Raw genomic sequence first — 17,973 nt, forward strand, 5'->3', positions numbered from 1 at the left:
TTTAAAATATTTTCAATAATAAAAATATAAAAAAAAATTTAAAAAGATACCAGAAAATAGGGTGTAATTTGGAGAAAGATCAACCAGAACATAAGGGTGGGGAGAGCATAGAAAAAGCAGGATATAAACACATTGTAAAATGGTAGAAATATATTCAAACATAGTAGAAATATTTCAAACCACACTCCTTGAAAAGACTTGTCAAATTGGCCTTAAAAAGGAAGTCAAATGCAACATACACGGTTCTGGCATTATGGCAAACTATAGATCTTGAAAAATCAGAAATGCTATTTATAATACTGGGCAGAAAACCTAAATCTGTGAGCTGACAAGAAAATAAGGTCTCTTTAGAGACTGAAAACAAATTTAAAAATTTTAACTGGTGGTGAAGGAGAGGGGGCCGAATAAATCTGTTGGTTGAGCATCTGACTCTTGATTTCAGCTCAGGTCATGACCCAGGGTGATGGGATCAAGTCCCACATCAGACTCTGTGCTGAACATGGAGCCCTCTTGGGATTCTCTCCCTCTCTCTCTTCCCCTCTTGCCTACTCTTTTTCTTTAAATAATAATAATCTTAACAGGGGTGCCTGGCTGGCTCAGTCAGTAGAACATGCGATTCTTGACCTCAGGGTTGTGAGTTCAAGCCCCACATTGGGCGTGACGCCTACTTAAAAAATAAGTTAAAAGACCTAAGTTCTATAAATCAGTCTTAAGAACAATAATATCCCTGTTTTGATGACATTGGTGACTAAAGACCAACCCAAGAGCCTGATGCCTCTGAGGAGTTTATTAGGGAAATTTGGTCTACACTTGGGATAGGGTATACTAGAAATAAAGCCATGCCCCAAGGACCAGGAACTTCCTTGATGTGTTTGCAAAAAACCCATCCTGCTTATAGGTGAGCACTGGGTGCCTCTGAGATAAAGAACAAGGTATACACGTGCCTGCTGCCACCACCCCTATAAGACCTTGTGCTGGAGGCCCTAGTCAGCCCAGTCAAACAATAAAAGGAAACAGTTTAAGAATCTGGAAAGGAAAAACAAAACTCAGAAGTGGAATTTGTGTACGTGAAAATCCAGATAATCGATAAATATCTATAGTCAAGGTGATAGGATACAGATTCATATACAAAAGTCAAGTTGTGTGTGTATGTGTACAACATATATCTCACAACAAAAGAAAACCGTATCATTTAGAGTTGGATCCTAAAACATCAAATATCAGAAAATAAATCTAATGAAAGAAGAAATACTGAAAAGTGCAATTGTTGAGAGAAGACCTAAACGAATAGAGTAACATAGTCATGGATTGGAAGATTCAACATCCCACAGATTATTCTCCCCAAATCGATCTGTAGTTTCACTGCAAATACCAATCAAAATCCCAGAAAGTTTTATGATGGAAACTGGCACATCTAAAATGTATATGGGAAGGGCGCCTGGGTGGCTCAGTTAAGTGCCCAACTCTTGATTTCAGCTCTGGTCACGATCTCAGGGTTGTGGGATCGAATCCCATGTTGGGCTCGATGCTGGGTCTGGATCCTGCTTGGAATTCTCTCTCCCCCTCTCTCTCTACCCTCCCCCTGCTCGTGCTCTCTCTCTCAAATATTTTTTAAAAATTATATGGGAATACAAAGGTCAAAATACAGCTATTACGATCTTAAAGACCAACAAGCCTAGATATCGAGACTTATCCATAAGCTACAGTAGTTGAGACAACGTGGTTTACAATGGAAGAGAAGTCCAGGAATAGACCCACATACATAAAGACATTGCAGGGCAGTAGGGAAAGAATAGTCTTTTCAATAATGGTGTCACATCAACTGGATATCAGTATAGAAAAACAAATATAATCCTCACTGCCTGTGTCACATCAGACATAAAAATTCCAGGTGAAATGTAGAGCTGAATGTTCAAGGTAAAGTTTAAGGCTTTTAGGAAAAAATACAGAAGAGAAAATACAGGCTTGATGACTTTGGGACACACAAAGATTTCTTAGAACCAAAACCAGCACTAATCATAAAAGGAAAAAAACTAATTTCAACTATCTGAAAAGGGACGACAGGGGTGCCTGGCTGGCTCAGTCGGTAGAACATGTGACTCTTGATCTTGGGGTCATGAGTTCAAATCCCATGTGGGGTGTAGAGATTATGCAAACAAATCAGCTTTTAAAAAGTATTAAAAAAAAAAAAGCATGCCACAAACCTGGAAAGATGTCTGCAGTACATGTATCTATTCAAAGGACTTCTATAAGAAACTACTAAAAATCAGTTAAGACACAAACTAGAAAAATGGACAAAGAGCTGAAGAGGCATTTCACAAAACAGATTATCCTGAGCCATTGAATAATAATAAAAGGTGTTCAGCTTAAAATGCAAGTTAAAGCCACAACGTGATACCTACTAACCCACCTGCGTGTCTGAAAAGACAATATCAGGTGTCATGAGCATGTGGAGCAACCAGGATGCTCCGAAGCTGCTGGTGGATGTGCAAGCTGCTACAACCACTTTGGAAAACTGACGTGTCCACTAAAGCTGAGAATCTCCTACTCTATGACCCAGTAATTCCATTCCTACATAGGTACAGAACAGGTGCAAAATCTGTACACCGAAAGACACAAATAGGAATGTTCTGAGGTGCACTGTTCATAACCAAAAACTGTAACTGACCAAAATGTCCTTCAACAATAGATAAATAACTGTGGTTATTCGTGTGATAGAATAAAATGCAATAGAAATACAGGAACAGGGCAACTGTCAGTATGGACTACTCTACTCTTCTAGTATAGCAAACTAGAAAAAAGAAGAAACATCTCCAATTTGATAAAGATCATCTGAGAAAAAAACTCACAGATAACATGTTAACGATGAAATATTCAAGACGTACCCTCCCCCACCCCAAGGTCTGGAGCAAGACACAAGTGCCCTGCCCGTTATCACCACTTCTAATAGCATTGTACTGGGGGAGAGTGTGGCCAGTGCAGTAAGGATAGTGGTTGATAGATTGGAAAGGAGGAAGAGAAACCATCCTGCTCATGCACAATAACATTGTCTATAAGGTCCTGAAGAATTTACAGAAAAGCTCAGGGAACTAAGGGGGTTCAGCAATATCGCAGTACACAAGGTCAATATACAAAGGTCAGTTGTATTTCTATATGCTACCAATGAGCAGTTGGAAAATGAAATTTTAAAAAATCTTCACCATTTTTAATAGCATTCAAAAACATAAAATACCGAGGGGCGCCTGGGTGGCTCAGTCGGTTAAGCGTCTGACTTTGGCTCAGGTCATAATCTCACAATTTGTGGGTTCGAGCCCTGCATCGGGCTCTGTGCTGACAGCTCAAAGCCTGGAGCCTGCTTCAGATCTCTCTCTCTCTCTCTCTCTCTCTCTCTCTCTCTCCACCCCTCCCCTGCTTGCACTCTCTCTTTCTCTTTCAAAAATAAACATTTTTAAAATTTTTTTTTTAATTTTTGGGGCATCTGGGTGGCTGTTAAGCATCTGACTTCAGCTCAGGTCATGATCTCATGGTTTGTAGTTTCGAGCCCTGCGTCAGGCTCTGTGCTGACAGCTAGGAGCCTGGAGCCTGTTTCAGATTCCATGTCTCCCTCTCTATCTTTCCCCTGTTCACTGTCTCTCAAAATAAATATTAAATTTTTTTTAAAAGTTAATTTTTTTTAATTTTTAAAACAATTTTAAAAAATTAAATATCTAGGGCTAAAAGTAAAGATGTGCGAGACCGTCACACTAAAAAAATACAGATCATTGCTGAGAGAAGTAAAAACTGGACAGAGACATCATGTTTGAAGACTAGAAGACTGAAGTCCCTGCAAATTGATCTCTAAATTCGGTGCATTCACTTCCCAGACATTTTTATGGGAATTGACAAGCCGAGTCTAAAATTTCTACAGACGTGCAAAAGATCCTCACATCATAAACCATAGTTAAGTCTGAAATGGACTGGAGGTTGAAATGTGAACTAAGATACCATGCAAGTGGTGCCTGGCTGGCTCAATCAGAGGAGTGTCTGACTCTTGATCTTAGGGTCATGAGTTCCAGCCCCCACGTTGATCATAGAGATTACTTGAAAAAATAATAATAAAACTATGCAAATGTTAGACGACATGGGTAAGTTTCCTCAATAACCTAGAAGTGAGGAGAACTTTCCTAACCAAAATCCAGAATCAATACAGGCAGGTACGATGTTACAACCAGTGTATGGATAGCAAAAGAAACACCATGAACAAAGTAAAAGACAAACAGTAAAGATCTCAAAGTGAAAATGCCAACCGAGGAAGAAGAAAACCCTACAATCCTACATTTTTCAGATACGCAAATGATATGAGTAGTTTACAGAAAAAGAAAGGTAACTGGCACTTAAATATAAAAATATCCTTAACTTTGGGGTGCCTGGGTGGCTCAGTTGGTTAAGCATCTGACTCTTGATCTCAGCTAAGGTCTTGGATCTCAGGGTCGTGAGTCTGAGCCCCACACAGGGCTCCTTAACCTTGATCATAAGATAAATGCATATTAAAACTGCACTGAAGTGCCATTTCTCACCTCTCAGACTGACAAAAATCCCCAGTGTGACAACAGGGGACATATCCAGTGATGGTGGGAATGGAAAGGGCAGGTCTCCAGCACTATCCTGTATGGAGCCAGCCTTGACCCACAATCCCATTTTTAGGAATCCATCTCAAAGACTATCTGGAAAAATACAGAAAAGTGTTAGCAGAAGGCTCCTCATTGAGTTATTGATGTAATATAGCAAATCACAGGAATCCACCCATGTCATTGCAGTTCAGTAAAGGACACCACTTCTCTGACACTGCTCAAAGCCAGGTGCTAAAAGAGGAGCAGAGAAGTCCATGTGTTCACCTAAGAAGGGAACAGGTTGTGACTGGGAAGAGGGAAGAGGTTGTGACTGGATATATTTCACTTAGCTAAGGGGAAAAAAGAAGAGTCCATTAAAACAATCAAATGTTTCCTCTAAGGGAATGCAGGCAAGAGGGTAGAGGGCACAGGGATAAAAGCTAGACTTCCCCAAAACATCTTCTTTCATGGATTTGATTCTGTAATTATAAACTATAAAAAATAAAGACAAATATAAATAAAAAACTTGGAAGAAAAAAAATAATGCAATGCCTAAAAACTGAAAGCAAAAGAAAATCACACTCATGAAGATGGCTATTATTTTTAATTTTTTAAAGTTTATTTATTTAGAGAGAGAGAAAGCATGAGTGTGGGAGAAGGAGAGAAACAGAATCCCAAGCAGGCTCTGAACTGTCAGCCTAGAGCCCTATGTGGGGCTCCACCTCACGTGAGATCATGACCTGAATGGAAGTTGGACCCTCAACCAACTAAGGCATGCATTTTTCCTTATTTTTAAAACTTAAACCAATGTTGGTGAGGATGTGGAGAAATCGGAACCCTTGTGATCTGCTGGTGGAAATGTAAAGTGCAGCAGCCACTGTGGAACAGAGTAGAGCAGGTCCTCAGAAAATCAAACACAGTACTACTAATCGAGCAATTCCACTTCTGTGTACACACCCAAAAGAAGTGAAAGCAGAGACTCAAATATTTGTTCACAGAAGCATTATTTACCACAACCACAGGGTGGAAACAACCCAAATGGCCATCTATGCATGAATGAATAAACAAAATGGTTAGCAACAAAATGTTATAATGAATGGCTAAACAAAATGTTTACACCAATTAAAAGTATTAAAGGGGGGGCACCTGGTGGCTCAGTCCGTTAAGCGCTGGACTCGATTTCTTGCCATGATCTCAAGGTTAGTGGGTTTGAGTCTGCGTTGGGCTCTGTGCTGACAGTGTGGAGCCTGCTTGGGATTCTCTCTCTCTGCCCCTCCCCCACGCGTGCTTGCTCTCTCTCTCTCTCTCTCTCTCTCTCTCTCCCTCTCTCTCTCAAAATAAAATTCTTTTAAAAGTAAGGTATGAGAGGGACACCTGGTTGGCTGAGTTAAGCACAGGACTCTTGATTTAAGCTAACATCATCCGTAGTCTCACAGTTGGTGAGTTTGAGCCCTGTGACTGGCTGTGTGTTGACTGTGCAGAGCCTGCTTGGAATTCTCTCTCCCTCTCTCTCTCTAAAAATAGATAAATAAATTTAAAAAATTAAAAATAAATTAAAAAAAATAAGCCATCGTTTGAGAATATCTTTACAACTCCTAGGCAAGTGTCAAACACAACCAAGCCACCCAGGCACCCCAAGAATGAAATCCATTTAGGACACAGCACGTTAAGTCTTAAATTTGATAGAATTTTATACACAGGATTACATAAACAAATTTAACTCCCAAAAGACTAAAAAAACACCCACAAATCAATAAGAAAACGATTATTTGGAGGCCACAGCAAAAACCTGTGTGCCGCGCCGGCAACAAGGAGATACACGGAACAATTTTACTACCAAAAAATGTAACGGGTAAAAGTAGGGCAAAATGAAACTCAAGGTTCATCATTTCCACTAAGCAGAGCATTTCACATGAGTAAAAAGACGAGTTCTCACAAAGACTGCAGTGGTGAGCTGCACGTGCACTGCCAGCAGGGCTGGGACTCCCGGAAAGCGGGGCGGACCACAGGAGAGGAATGCCCGGACCCGCACCAAGAAGAACCGACCCTGAAAAAAAACAAGAGGTACTGTGGGGAACTAAATCACCCCCAAGCAGCCGGGCCAGAGGAACCACGGATCTCCACGGAGAGGACTTGACCGGCCTGCTCCCCCAATCCCCAGGCTCACTAGCAGGGAAAAAGCAAGTTTAGCAAAAGATACTGGCCAACTTCCGAGTTGGCTCAGGCATGGCAGCAGGGGCTGCAGGAAAGGGGACCCCTCCCGGGAGCTCCTTGGTGCCTTGGTGCGAGCCAGCCCAAGGCGCCGGTGTCAGACGAGGACGCACCCTGCTCACTCCCGAGTCGCGGGCTCCGCCGAGAGGCGCCCGGGACAGCCTCTGCAAACTTAAGTACCGCCTGGAAGGCCCAGCACCCTCTGCGCCGGAGGTGCCAGGGCCGCTGGGCCGAGCGACACATTACACCCCCCACCCCAGGAGTCTCCCCTCGGCCTCCCCCCAGGCGCCCAGAAACCACACAGGAGACAGAAGTGCTTAGTGCTTGTGGCCACGGCCGGCATGATGCGCGTTAGGCGGGCAGCAGGCCGCGCGCGCGCAGTTGGAGCAGCGGGGACAGAGTGTAGCGCAAACCGCGGAAGGCTGCGTCCAAGTCGAAGCGCGGGAGCCCCCCGCGGAGGGCGGAGGGGTTCACCAGCATCAGGCAGAGCATAGGCAGCGCCAGGAAACCAAGCGGGAGCAACAGCAGCGTCTGCAGCGCGCCCAGACCCCACAGCCTGCGGACCCAAGGACGGACGGATAGACGGGCAGTGGCGGGCAAGACGCCCAGCGCGCCCGCCGCCTGCCACTGGCTCACCTGAGGCCCGCTCCGCAGGTGCCGCCGAAAAGCCGCCTCTCCTACGGAAAGACGGAGCAGCGTCCAGCTCAGCGCCGGAGCGGAGGGCGCCGCGAGGTCCGGGTCTCTCAAGGAGCGGGAGGGAATCGTAGGGGACCAGTCTCCCGCAGGGCGGGTACGGGGGTTGCGATTCCGTCGGGGGGCGGGCCCTCGAGGGCAGGTGGGACCCCGTGGGTGTGGGTATCTCCCATGTGTTGGGTCCCGACTCCAGCGCGCCCCGCCCAGGGCCCGCGCTCACACAGTCAGCTTTGGCCACCTCTTCCATGAGCGAGCCCGCGCAGTCCTGCATCCGTCGAGGCTGGGAGTCGCACCTGCCGGGAAGGGCATCGAGGTGGACGATCTGCCTCGGTTCCACAGCCACCCCACCTTACCCCCACAGTCCTGAACCCCTTACAGTTCCCGGCCGCCCCTCGAGGCGTCCAGTGTAGCCGCCGCCTCCATCACCTTTCCCTGCAGCTCCTGGACGGGGAGGGAGTAAGGCCCCAGGACTCGCAGAGGAGATCTGGGGGTGGGGTGGGGCGGGGAGAGAGAGGAGCAGCTCTGGGGGTGGAGGAGTGGGAGCCACAGTGGAGTCGGAGGTGAGCTGCTCTTGGGACTGAGGGGGGTCGTACCTGCAGGACTCCGCTCTGCTCCTGAAAGCTGGCCCAAGCCTCCTCCGTCCGCTGCACGCCCTGGGATGTGGGGGGCCCTGATGAGACTTGGGATAATAACCCCTCTCCATCCTGCACCTGCCCAGGCTCCACCCACACTCGAAACCGACACTCTCCCTCAAACCCCAGCTTCGCTCGCACCTGCCGCAGGCCCTCGGCCTGCTTGGCGTGCTTGGCCTCCACCACCTCCAGTTGTTTCTTCCGACGGATCCAAGGAATGTCAGGAGCCCAGCACTCCCGGAACCCCACCCACGCGTCCGCTTGGCCCACCCCCGCCCCTCAGGGAGCTGCTCGCACCGCCGCTCCGGCATTGGGGGCCCCACCCAAACACCTGCAAAGCCATCAGTTGGGTCCCGAGTTGCTGTTCTGCGCGCTGTTGACTCAGTTGTTCCCCTCCGTAGTAGAAGAGCTAGGGATGGGTCTTGTGAGGACGGGGTTTGCGGGGCTTCAAGGGGCAGGGGATGTCCTTAAAGGCCGGGACAGGGTAAAAACCGGGGCGAGGACTACAACGGGACTTCCTAGGGGAAGCTAGAGACCAAGGCCGCCTCCTGACTGTACCTGACTTGACAGCTCCTCCCACTGCTCCTGCAACTGCCGGTTGTGTTGCTCCTGTGGATAGGGTTGAGGGGGGCAGTCTGGGCCTCTCAGAGACCCCAGGCTCCGCTGCTGGCCCTACCCCAGTCGGGGCGGGGTCCCAGCATCGGAACGGCCCCAAACTGGGTCCGGACCCTGCCCGGGTCCTATTTAGGGCCCCGCCCTCTCCGCAGGCATAGCCCCAGTCGAGGCCCAGGCCCCACCAAGTCTTGCTTGTGCTGCTCCGCCGCTTCCAGCAGCGCGCGCGCGCGCTCCGCGCGCTCCCGCGCCGCCTCGCGCGCCTCCCCTCTCTGGGCCCGCGCCGCCTGGCTTCGCTTCCGCTGTAGGCTGCAGAGGGGAAACTGAGGCGGTGCCACCGAGGGAGGCGGCGGGTGTTCAGACTCCCGCAACCGCCGGGAAAGGCCAGTTACTAGTGAGGCTGAGGAAGCCCGCGCCGGGTCGCCGCGCCCTCCCCTTCGTGGGTCCCCTGAGTAGATCTTCCAGGTCCCGCCGGCTTAGAGCGGAGGTTCGGGCCCTGCGGGGAGGCGTAACCGACGGGCCGGCCAGCCGCTCTGCCCAGGCCTGGGTGCCACCACCCGTAGTACTGACCCTCGCGCGCCCGCCTCGTCCCCATTGAGCCCCGCTTCCCGCGCACCTGCGCTCACGCTCCCGCAGGTCCTGCAGGCGCCCGGTGAGGCTCTCGCTCTCGGCCTCAAGCCCCCGCACTAGCTCCTCCAGCTCCTGCTTCCGTAGTCGCCCGTCGCGGTTGTCCTTCTGCAGCTGCAGCAGCAGCTCTTGTGACTCGGCCATGGTTTAGGGGCTCTGCCCCGCCGCCGCCGCTGCTCGCCTAGGGAATCCGGCACGCGACCGGCGTCACAATGGGCGACAGGGGGCGCCCGAGCACAGCGCACCCTCCAACGCCCCCCGCCCCGCCCAGAGCCGCGGTAGACGAGGGTCAGGCAGGATCACGCTTCGTCCCTCACGCAAAAAATGTTATGCAAGAGCCAAGATCGGATCAGTAAGTTTAATAAAATACTAATACCTAATGCAGAATAATGGAGACAACATTGGTTCCCCAATTGAAGATGGAACTTGCAAACTGGTCAGTTTTTCCTGTGGAAAAGACTTGGAAATATATATCAGGATCCATCAGATCTTTTGACCCAATTATTCCACTCCTGAAAATTTGGGGAATAATTAAAAAAGAAAAAACACTAGGCATTAAATGGTTCGTTAAAGGCTTTACAGTAATCACAAAAAGGAAACTTGTAATCATTAGTGTTCTGTTTAAAAATTAGGTGGCATGTCTAGAGATATCTCATCTAGTGAAAAAATATGATTTAGGACTTATGCTAAAATAACTATGATTACCAGGTAAATGGGCAAGATCTTTAAAGGAAGAAGGAGAAGATGTTCTTAAAAGGAAGAAGGTTGAAGTTCCAACTCTTGATTTTGGGCTCAGGTCGTGATCCCAGGGTCATGGGGTAGAGGCCTGCGTTGGGCTCCACGCCGAAGTGTGGAGCCTACTTGGGATTCTCTCTCTCTCCTTTTGCCCCTCTCCCCTGCTCGTTTGTGCTCTAACATAAAATTAAAACAAATATTTTTAGGGGCGCCTGGGTGGCTCAGTCGGTTGAGCATCTGACTTCAGCTCAGGTCATGATCTCACAGCTTGTGAGTTCAAGCCCCGCATAGGGCTCTATGCTGACAGCTCGGAGCCTGGAGCCTGATTCAATTCTGTGTCTCCCTCTCTCTCTGCCCCTAACTCACTCGCATCCTGTCTCTGTCCCTCTCAAAAATAAACATTAAAAAAAAAATTTTTTTTAACTTTTAAAAATGTAAAAGAATACAAAATCAAAAGTTCTTTTGCATGGCGTACAAAGTCTCAGGACAGGTGCTGGAGAAGAGAGCCGAGTCTCAGGTGCTGTTCGAAGATGGGCACCTGGCCACCAGTTCTGACCAGTGCCAACCTGCCCTATAGATCGCTTGCCAGGAAAGGCGTCCAGGACTCTCCTGAAGCCAGGCTCATTCAGGGGGAGGGGAATGGCCCATGATCCCAAGGACTCACCCAAGGGAAGCAGGTCTTGTGCTCGCTTCGGCAGCACATATACCAAGGGAAGCAGGTCTTGGCTTCCTGGTTAAAGCCCCTTCCCTGCACCGGGTTCCCTCATCTCCGGCCCCTCTCACTACAGCTGTTCCTCTTCCATCCCCTCTCTCCCTCGGAGATGTCACACAGTGTCCTGCAGTTGAGCCCTCCCCATGTGGTGATGCCCATTTGCCACCCTGAGGGGTGACCCCCTCCCCATGCACCCTCACCGGGAGGTTCACCACCAACACTGCCCCCATGGCCCCCCCCCCAGGTAGTCCTGCCCCCTCTCCTCCAGCTGTTGTCCTAGAAACCTTGATGTTCTTGATGTCCTAGAAACCTGATTCATTGATCTCTCTCACCCTCCCTCCAGCCTATCCCCAAATCCTGGGGCCTGCTGTATGGCAAATTACTGCCCTGTCCGTCCACTTCCACTGTGAGGGGAGAAGCCACCTACCTCATCAGTGCTGTTATGAAGAATAAAGAAGCTGATGTTTGCAAAGCCCTTAGAACACATCTGGCACTAGTAAGTGACACAGAAACCCTTGTTAAATAAGTTTAAATAAAAAACAAGTTTCCAATTTCTGACCTCTTTTAAACATGTTCAATGCTATTCCTCCAGGCTGGATCATTCCAAAACTTCCTAAGTAGTCAGCCTGCTCCCACCTCATCTACCCACAGCAACCAGCGGTCAACTGCTCCCCCCCTGCCTCCAACACACGCATACACACACACTCTCAGCTCTCTGGCAGCTTCCCACAAGTCCATGCCCTCACGGTGCTCAGCCTAGCCTGTTCTTCCAGGCAACCGGCCTCAGAGCCCAGGAATCTGTCCCCTACTGCTCCTTAGACTCACCTACCTACCACAGGGCCTTTGCACCTGCTCTTCCCCCTGCCCAGCCCTTTCCTCATGTCCTTCAACCCTCCCTGCAATTCCAGCTTCTTAAGAAAGCCTTTCTTGGCGACCCCACCCCAAATCACAACCTCCTACAGCACTTTTCCTGTGTCTACCCAGCATGGGTACCCACCTACAATCTGTACTGTGTCCTGCACTGGAATAGGAGCACAGCTAGGACAGGGCCTGGCACACAGAGTTGTTGAATGGGCATGTGGACAGGCCGTCTCCACTGCAGAGATGTGGCATCTTGTCCAAGAGCGTAGGCCACAAACCAGCCATGACCCTGAAGAGCTGTGGCCCCAAACCACGTCCTTCCTCTGACCCCACAGCCTGCCCCTTGCTCATTTGCCAAAACCTGCCACACCCCTAGGCCTGCCTCTGCTTCCCTGAAAGGACACCCCTGGACCCTGGTGCCCCTGCCATTTTCCCGACCTGGCTGGGTCAGCTGCCTGGCACTGCAGCAGAGCAATAGCCCCAGCAGTACCTTGTGTCTCCTACCAAAGGACAGAGGCTGGTGAGCAGCTGCCTCCCTTGAGCTGCTCTTGAATGCTGCCGTCTGTGTTCCCCTAAGTGGACAGGCTATGTAGGGACACAGGAAGGTGAGATCCCAGGGGTTTTGCTGACAGTCCACTGGCATGAGCCAAGAAAGGGGACTGAAGACAGCGACGTTCACCTCCAGAGGCACACAGCCTGGAGACTCCCACTGCAGGCCTGCCTGGGGTTCTGGGAACTCACCAACCGGGCTCCTGGTGCCTCCTGTCACTCCAAGATGGAAGCCACCACTTCTCCCTCACCCCCTCCATGGCTACCGCAGGCCCCTGGTGGCCACAACCAACTGTTCCACACACCTCTGCAGTAGCCTGTGGCCAAGGCGACAGTGCAATATGGACATGGGACAAGAAAGCTTGATGAGGAAGGTGGGGTGAGGGCAGGGAAGGCAGCCACCAAAGGGCCCCAGGACGGAGCCTCACCAGCTCCCCAGGTGGCCTACTGTGGATGAGACGCCTTCACTGCAGGACATAGGGGCCCAGCAGGTGCCTGCTGAGGGCAGAGAGGATCTGAGTGAGCAAGGGCCTGGGCGCTGGGCTTACTGCCCGAAGAAGGAAAGGCAGACACTGAGGCCAGGAGGCCAAGCTTGCAGAGCCTGTGGTGTGGACAGAGGGCTGCCTGGCACCTTTGCGGCCACCTAAAGCTGCACATGGCACACCTCTGTTATGGGTTGAGTTATGGCCCCCAGAATCCCTAAGCTTGGAAGACCCAGCACCTCAGACTGTGACTGTATTTGGAGATGGAGGTCTTTAGAGGGGTAATTAGGTTAACATGAGGCTGTTAGGGTGTCCCCTAAGCCAATCTGACTGGGATCCTTATAAGAGGAAACGTGGACACAGACACTCACAGAGGGAGGACAGCCATCTACAAGCCAAGGAGAGAGGCCTCAGGAGAAACCAACTCTATTGAGACATGGATTCAGGCCTCCAGCCTCCAGGACCGTGAGAAATTACTGTTCAGCTCTGGTTTCTGTGGTGCTCTGTTATGACAACCTGAGCATGCGCATACACCCCTTTCCCTCTCCTGAGGATGGGCCAGGCCCACCGATGGACAGAATGCTGGGGGTGGCCCCCCAAGCGCAGGGCCCACTTGGGGAGGCAATGGCAATGGTGGGAAGGTACACATTGCCGCAACACCCTGGGATCAGCCCAACTGTTTGATTTGGCTTTGGAGGTCCTTCCCCGCCTGGCTAGAGTCTGGGTGCCACCCTCCCCCACCACACACATCTCTCTGGCCACAAGAAAATTGCTTCAGTTCCAAAAATACACCGACTCCTCCTCCTGGCCTTCATATATACTGTTGTGTCTGCCTGGGACACTCCCCCTAGCCCCCCACTGCCATTGCTTCTGGTTGCAGTCCCCTTCCAAGTGGCCTGACCCTCTCGAGAGCTACAGAAGCCTCCTGTGGACATCGTCCCCCTCCCTTGTGAGTTCTGGGACGTGTTTCATCTCAGGTGATCCAGGGGCAGTACTACCATTTACCCCCAGGGTTGAGTTAACGCAAGAGCTAGTGCTGCTGAGCACTTGGTACAGTGCTGGCTATGGAGGACTCGGGTTAGCATTAGTTTTTATCTGCCTGTCGCCTTCACATGACTCAAGGATCCAAGAGGTCAGGGGCCATGTCCATGCACCGTCAATGAACCCAGGACTCTGGGCCCAACACACAGTCTACTGTCCTGGGCTCCTCAGATGTCACATGGATGCACACCCACCTGACAGAGAGAAGCCAATGGTGACATTCCGTTGGTGCCGGCCCTGATCTCACACCAGGGATGCCTGCAGGTGGCAACCAGCTTTGTCGCCTGCGGCCAGAAAGAAGGGCTGAACATGAAATAGGTTAACACCAAGACTGTTTGTTGACATTTCCTAAACTCACTGGTCAGTGGCATTAGCAGAGACCAGTGCAGTGGGGAGGGGAGCTGCTTGCTCTCCTCCCAGAAGGCCAAGTGCCCAGGACAGGGGGTTCTTTATGGCTGGGCAGTAAATGGTAAGACTTCCAGCATCCCTGCCTCCTACACTGCCTGATGCTGAGGAAGACAGCCTGGGCCCCGAGGGTGGGTCAGCCTCCTATGCTGATGCCAAGGCCTGCCCAGCTTGCCTTTCCCAAGAATCAGACCTTTTCTCTCTGCCTATCTGGTTTCTACAGCATAGAGGCCATCTTTCAGCTTGTTGTAGGCAGAGGACAATCTGGGGCACGTGGCTACCTGTTCTCCCAGGGAGCCTGTGCTGACCACACTCCTCCAGCCAGCTGCTAGGTGACTGCCCTCCTTAGCGTGAGGTTTGTGCAGGTTCCAGGTTTAGGAAGGGTCCCCCACTGCCTCCCAGCAGGCTCCTTCCTCTTCAAGGCCCAGGGCTGTAGGAGGGCAGAGGCCAGCCTGTGCCAAGGGGGTGGTCAGAGCAGATTTGGTGCCAGGCCACTTTAGTGTAGGTCTCACACGTTCTCGTTCAGAGTGGATGTGCATATTACCTGCAGAGGACATGCAGAAGCACAGGTGGCACTTTGGAATCACCAACAGTAACATTTCACAGCACACCTGAGACTCTAATGACACACCCTGGCTTTTACCAGGTTTGAAGAATGAACCATTCAAAAGTTTCCTGTACATTTGGTGTGCAACTTAGCAAATGCTCTCGTAGAAAGTCTTGTGGGAAACATTTCTTGAAATATTTAGCATCCAGGATACTTCCTCATGCACGAAAGTGGAAACAGCCTCTAGTTCACTCTTCCTGACCTTTTCCCCTCCCTCTTGTTTAGGCACACAGAGCCAACTAGCACGCTCAGTCACATCTTCTGGCCTAATGGCAACAGAGTAGTTTTTCCTCCCTCTTTGTTCCTTTTTTCGGCTCATTCTCGACTACATAGAATTCCTTTACTGCCATCTACCTCAAATGGCTTTTGAAAAGAGGCATGTTTTAAAGCAAACACTCCAGGGGCTCCTGGGTGGTTCAGTCAGTTAAGCGTCCGATTCAGCTCAGGTCATGATCTCGCAGTCTGTGGGTTCGAGCCCTGTGTCAGGCTCTGTGCTGATAGCTCAGAGCCTGGAGCCTGCTTCGGATCCTGTGTCTCCCTCTCTCTCTGCCCCTCCCATGCTCATGCTCTGTCTCTGTCTCTTAAAAATAAATAAAAGTAAAAAATAAAAAAGTTTAAAAACATGTTTTAAAAACATAATAAACCAAACACTTTATGGAAGGGAACAGTGATACCTACAGCTCAGAACCTGTCTTTGATCTCTAACCATGGAACGACTCCCCAGCCTGGCCCTGTCTTAGAGTCTGCCTGCAATAGAGTATTTCGTCTCACCTTTCACCATTCTCTAGAATGTTCTTCAAGCCCCTAGCGCTAAGAATCTCCAGTTTGGGGGCGCCTGGGTGGCGCAGTCGGTTAAGCGTCCGACTTCAGCCAGGTCACGATCTCGCAGTCCGTGAGTTCGAGCCCCGCGTCAGGCTCTGGGCTGATGGCTCAGAGCCTGGAGCCTGTTTCCGATTCTGTGTCTCCCTCTCTCTCTGCCCCTCCCCCATTCATGCTCTGTCTCTCTCTGTCCCCAAAATAAATAAACGTTGAAAAAAAAAATTAAAAAAAAAAAAAAAAAAGAATCTCCAGTTTGGCAGAAGTCTCTGTCAGAAGTGCCACTGCCAGCTCAGTGTCTCATCTCCCTCCATTCCACACATCTTAGGTAACTGTTGGATTGATTCCAAGATGCTTTTTCAGGTTTCATTTTTTAAAACGTTTATTATTTTTGAGAGAGAGAATCTGAGGCAGGCTCCAGGCTCTTAGCTGTCAGCACAGAGTCCGATATGGGGCTTGAACTCATGGACCATGAGATCATGACCTCAGCTGAAGTCGGATGCTCAAATGACTGAGCCACCCAGGCACCCCTAGGGTCTCATTCTTGAATATCAGAGCCTGCTAAGGTCACCCAACATTTGAAGAAAGCCTTTAAAATTACATTTTTTAAGTATAAAAACTAAGCTAAAGTGGCGATCTAAAAAGGAACTAGACACTATGCAAGGAACAGAAGAAAATGTAAAAAAAATTAAATTTTCCTTAGAGATTACATCTATGAAAAGAGAACAAAATGCAATAAGCAAAGCACAAACACAAGAAAGGAAATTCAAAATAATTGCTGACACGTTTTAAAAATCAGTAAGTTTACTGAAGGGAATGGGTCTCCAGAATGAAACCAATCCACCAAGTGCCCAACCTAATGAATGAACAAACCATCTAGAATAAAGAGACAATACTAGAAGTTTCCAGAGGTTACATACAAAGGGAACTGGACTTCTCATCACACTGGAAGGTAGAAGCCAATGAAGCAACACTTGCAAATTCAACAGGAAAATGAAATCCAACCTACAATTCTATTCCCAGCCAAACTATCAATTCTGAGTAGTTTAAAAGCATTTTCAACATTCAGCTTCAAAAACCTACCTCCCATGTGTTCTTTCTCAGGATGTACCAGATAAAACATCCTACCTACACAGGAGGTAACCTGAGAAAACAACACATGGGATCCAGAAAAGTGGGCTTCCAGTGCAGGAAAAAAAGCAAGAGAACTCCTGCCAAATTGGTGCAGGAAAACATCAGGTTCCAGAAGAATGTCCCTTGAGGGAAAAATAATAGACAGCATCTGATTCTGTGGAAAGCTGTACTGGGAAGCATTTCAGAGTTAAAGGGTGGAGGAAGATGGAGACACAAATCAATCTGAGTAACTGAAAACATAATTAACCTCAAGAAGAACAAAAGATTGTACAAAAAGATGCACTACACCACTTGGTTCAGCAATAAACAAATACATGGTGATAATGACAAGTATGGATTCAGAAATTGCACACTGAACCAGTTTTATTTATTTATTTAATTAATTTATTCATTTATTTATGAGAAAGAGAGAAAGAATGGGGGAGGGGCAGAGAGAGGAGGAGACACAGAACTTGAAGTGGGCTCCAAGCTCTGAGCTTTCAGCACAGAGCCCAACGTGGGGCTCAAGCTCATGAACCATGAGATCATGACCTGAGCCGAAGTCAGATGCTTAACCTACTGAGCCACCCAGGCGCCCCTGCACCAGTTCTTATAAATGAAGTTAAATGAAACTTAGCCATGCCCACCTCCTTATGTTGTTAGTGGGAGCTTTTGCACAGTGACAGCAGGGTTGAGAAGTCATTGTAGAGACTGTATGGCCCACAAAGGCTAAAATAGTTACTATCTGGCTGCTTTACAGAAGTTTGCCAACCCCTAGATTAAACTAAACTATCTGGGGGAATTTAAGGGAAGGGGAAGAGGGTATAAATGCACTAAGCTGAACTAAAATCCCCATCTATAGGTCCCAACTCTGAAAATGATGAGTTAAGACAGCAGTATAAGCCTACTATTAAGAAATGTGGAGATAAATGCATAAATGATGCTACAAATTAGAAGTGGGGGTCTGCATACATTGTGATGGGGTTAAGGGAACAAAAGACTATTTTTTGTTTGTTTTAAGCCTTTTTCTTTTTTTTTTTTTTTTTAGTAATCTCTACACCCAACATGGGGCTCAAACTCACAATCCCGAGATCATGAGTCACATGCTCTTCCAACTGAGCCAGCCCAGGCACCCGTGTTAAGCCTTTTAAAGAAGCTTTTGATTATTTAAACTATGTTCAGTTAGTACGTGGAAAAAAAACAAAAACAAATTTTATTTTATTTTATTTTATTTTATTTTATTTTATTTTATTTTATTTTATTTTATTTTATTATTTATGGGGCGCCT

General features: G+C 48.8%; 1 protein-coding gene across 1 annotated transcript; it reads right to left on the reverse strand.

Annotated features, from left to right (window-relative positions):
• Nucleotides 1–7,151: 7,151 nt before the first annotated feature.
• On the reverse strand, nt 7,152–9,508 carry TMEM191C (transmembrane protein 191C). The gene is made up of 10 exons (XM_047090200.1): nt 9,354–9,508; nt 8,923–9,046; nt 8,684–8,734; nt 8,457–8,534; nt 8,267–8,323; nt 8,087–8,146; nt 7,870–7,934; nt 7,714–7,786; nt 7,437–7,477; nt 7,152–7,356 (listed from the first exon to the last, which is right to left on the reverse strand). Exons 1-10 carry the CDS (start codon nt 9,506–9,508, stop codon nt 7,152–7,154), a joined length of 909 nt encoding a protein of 302 aa, XP_046946156.1.
• Nucleotides 9,509–17,973: the final 8,465 nt, after the last annotated feature.

Source organism: Lynx rufus, unplaced genomic scaffold, assembly GCF_022079265.1.
Source record: "Lynx rufus isolate CCGP_SWC_20201006 ecotype Redwood Valley unplaced genomic scaffold, mLynRuf1.p SCAF_29, whole genome shotgun sequence".
Taxonomy (NCBI): Eukaryota; Metazoa; Chordata; class Mammalia; order Carnivora; family Felidae; genus Lynx; species Lynx rufus.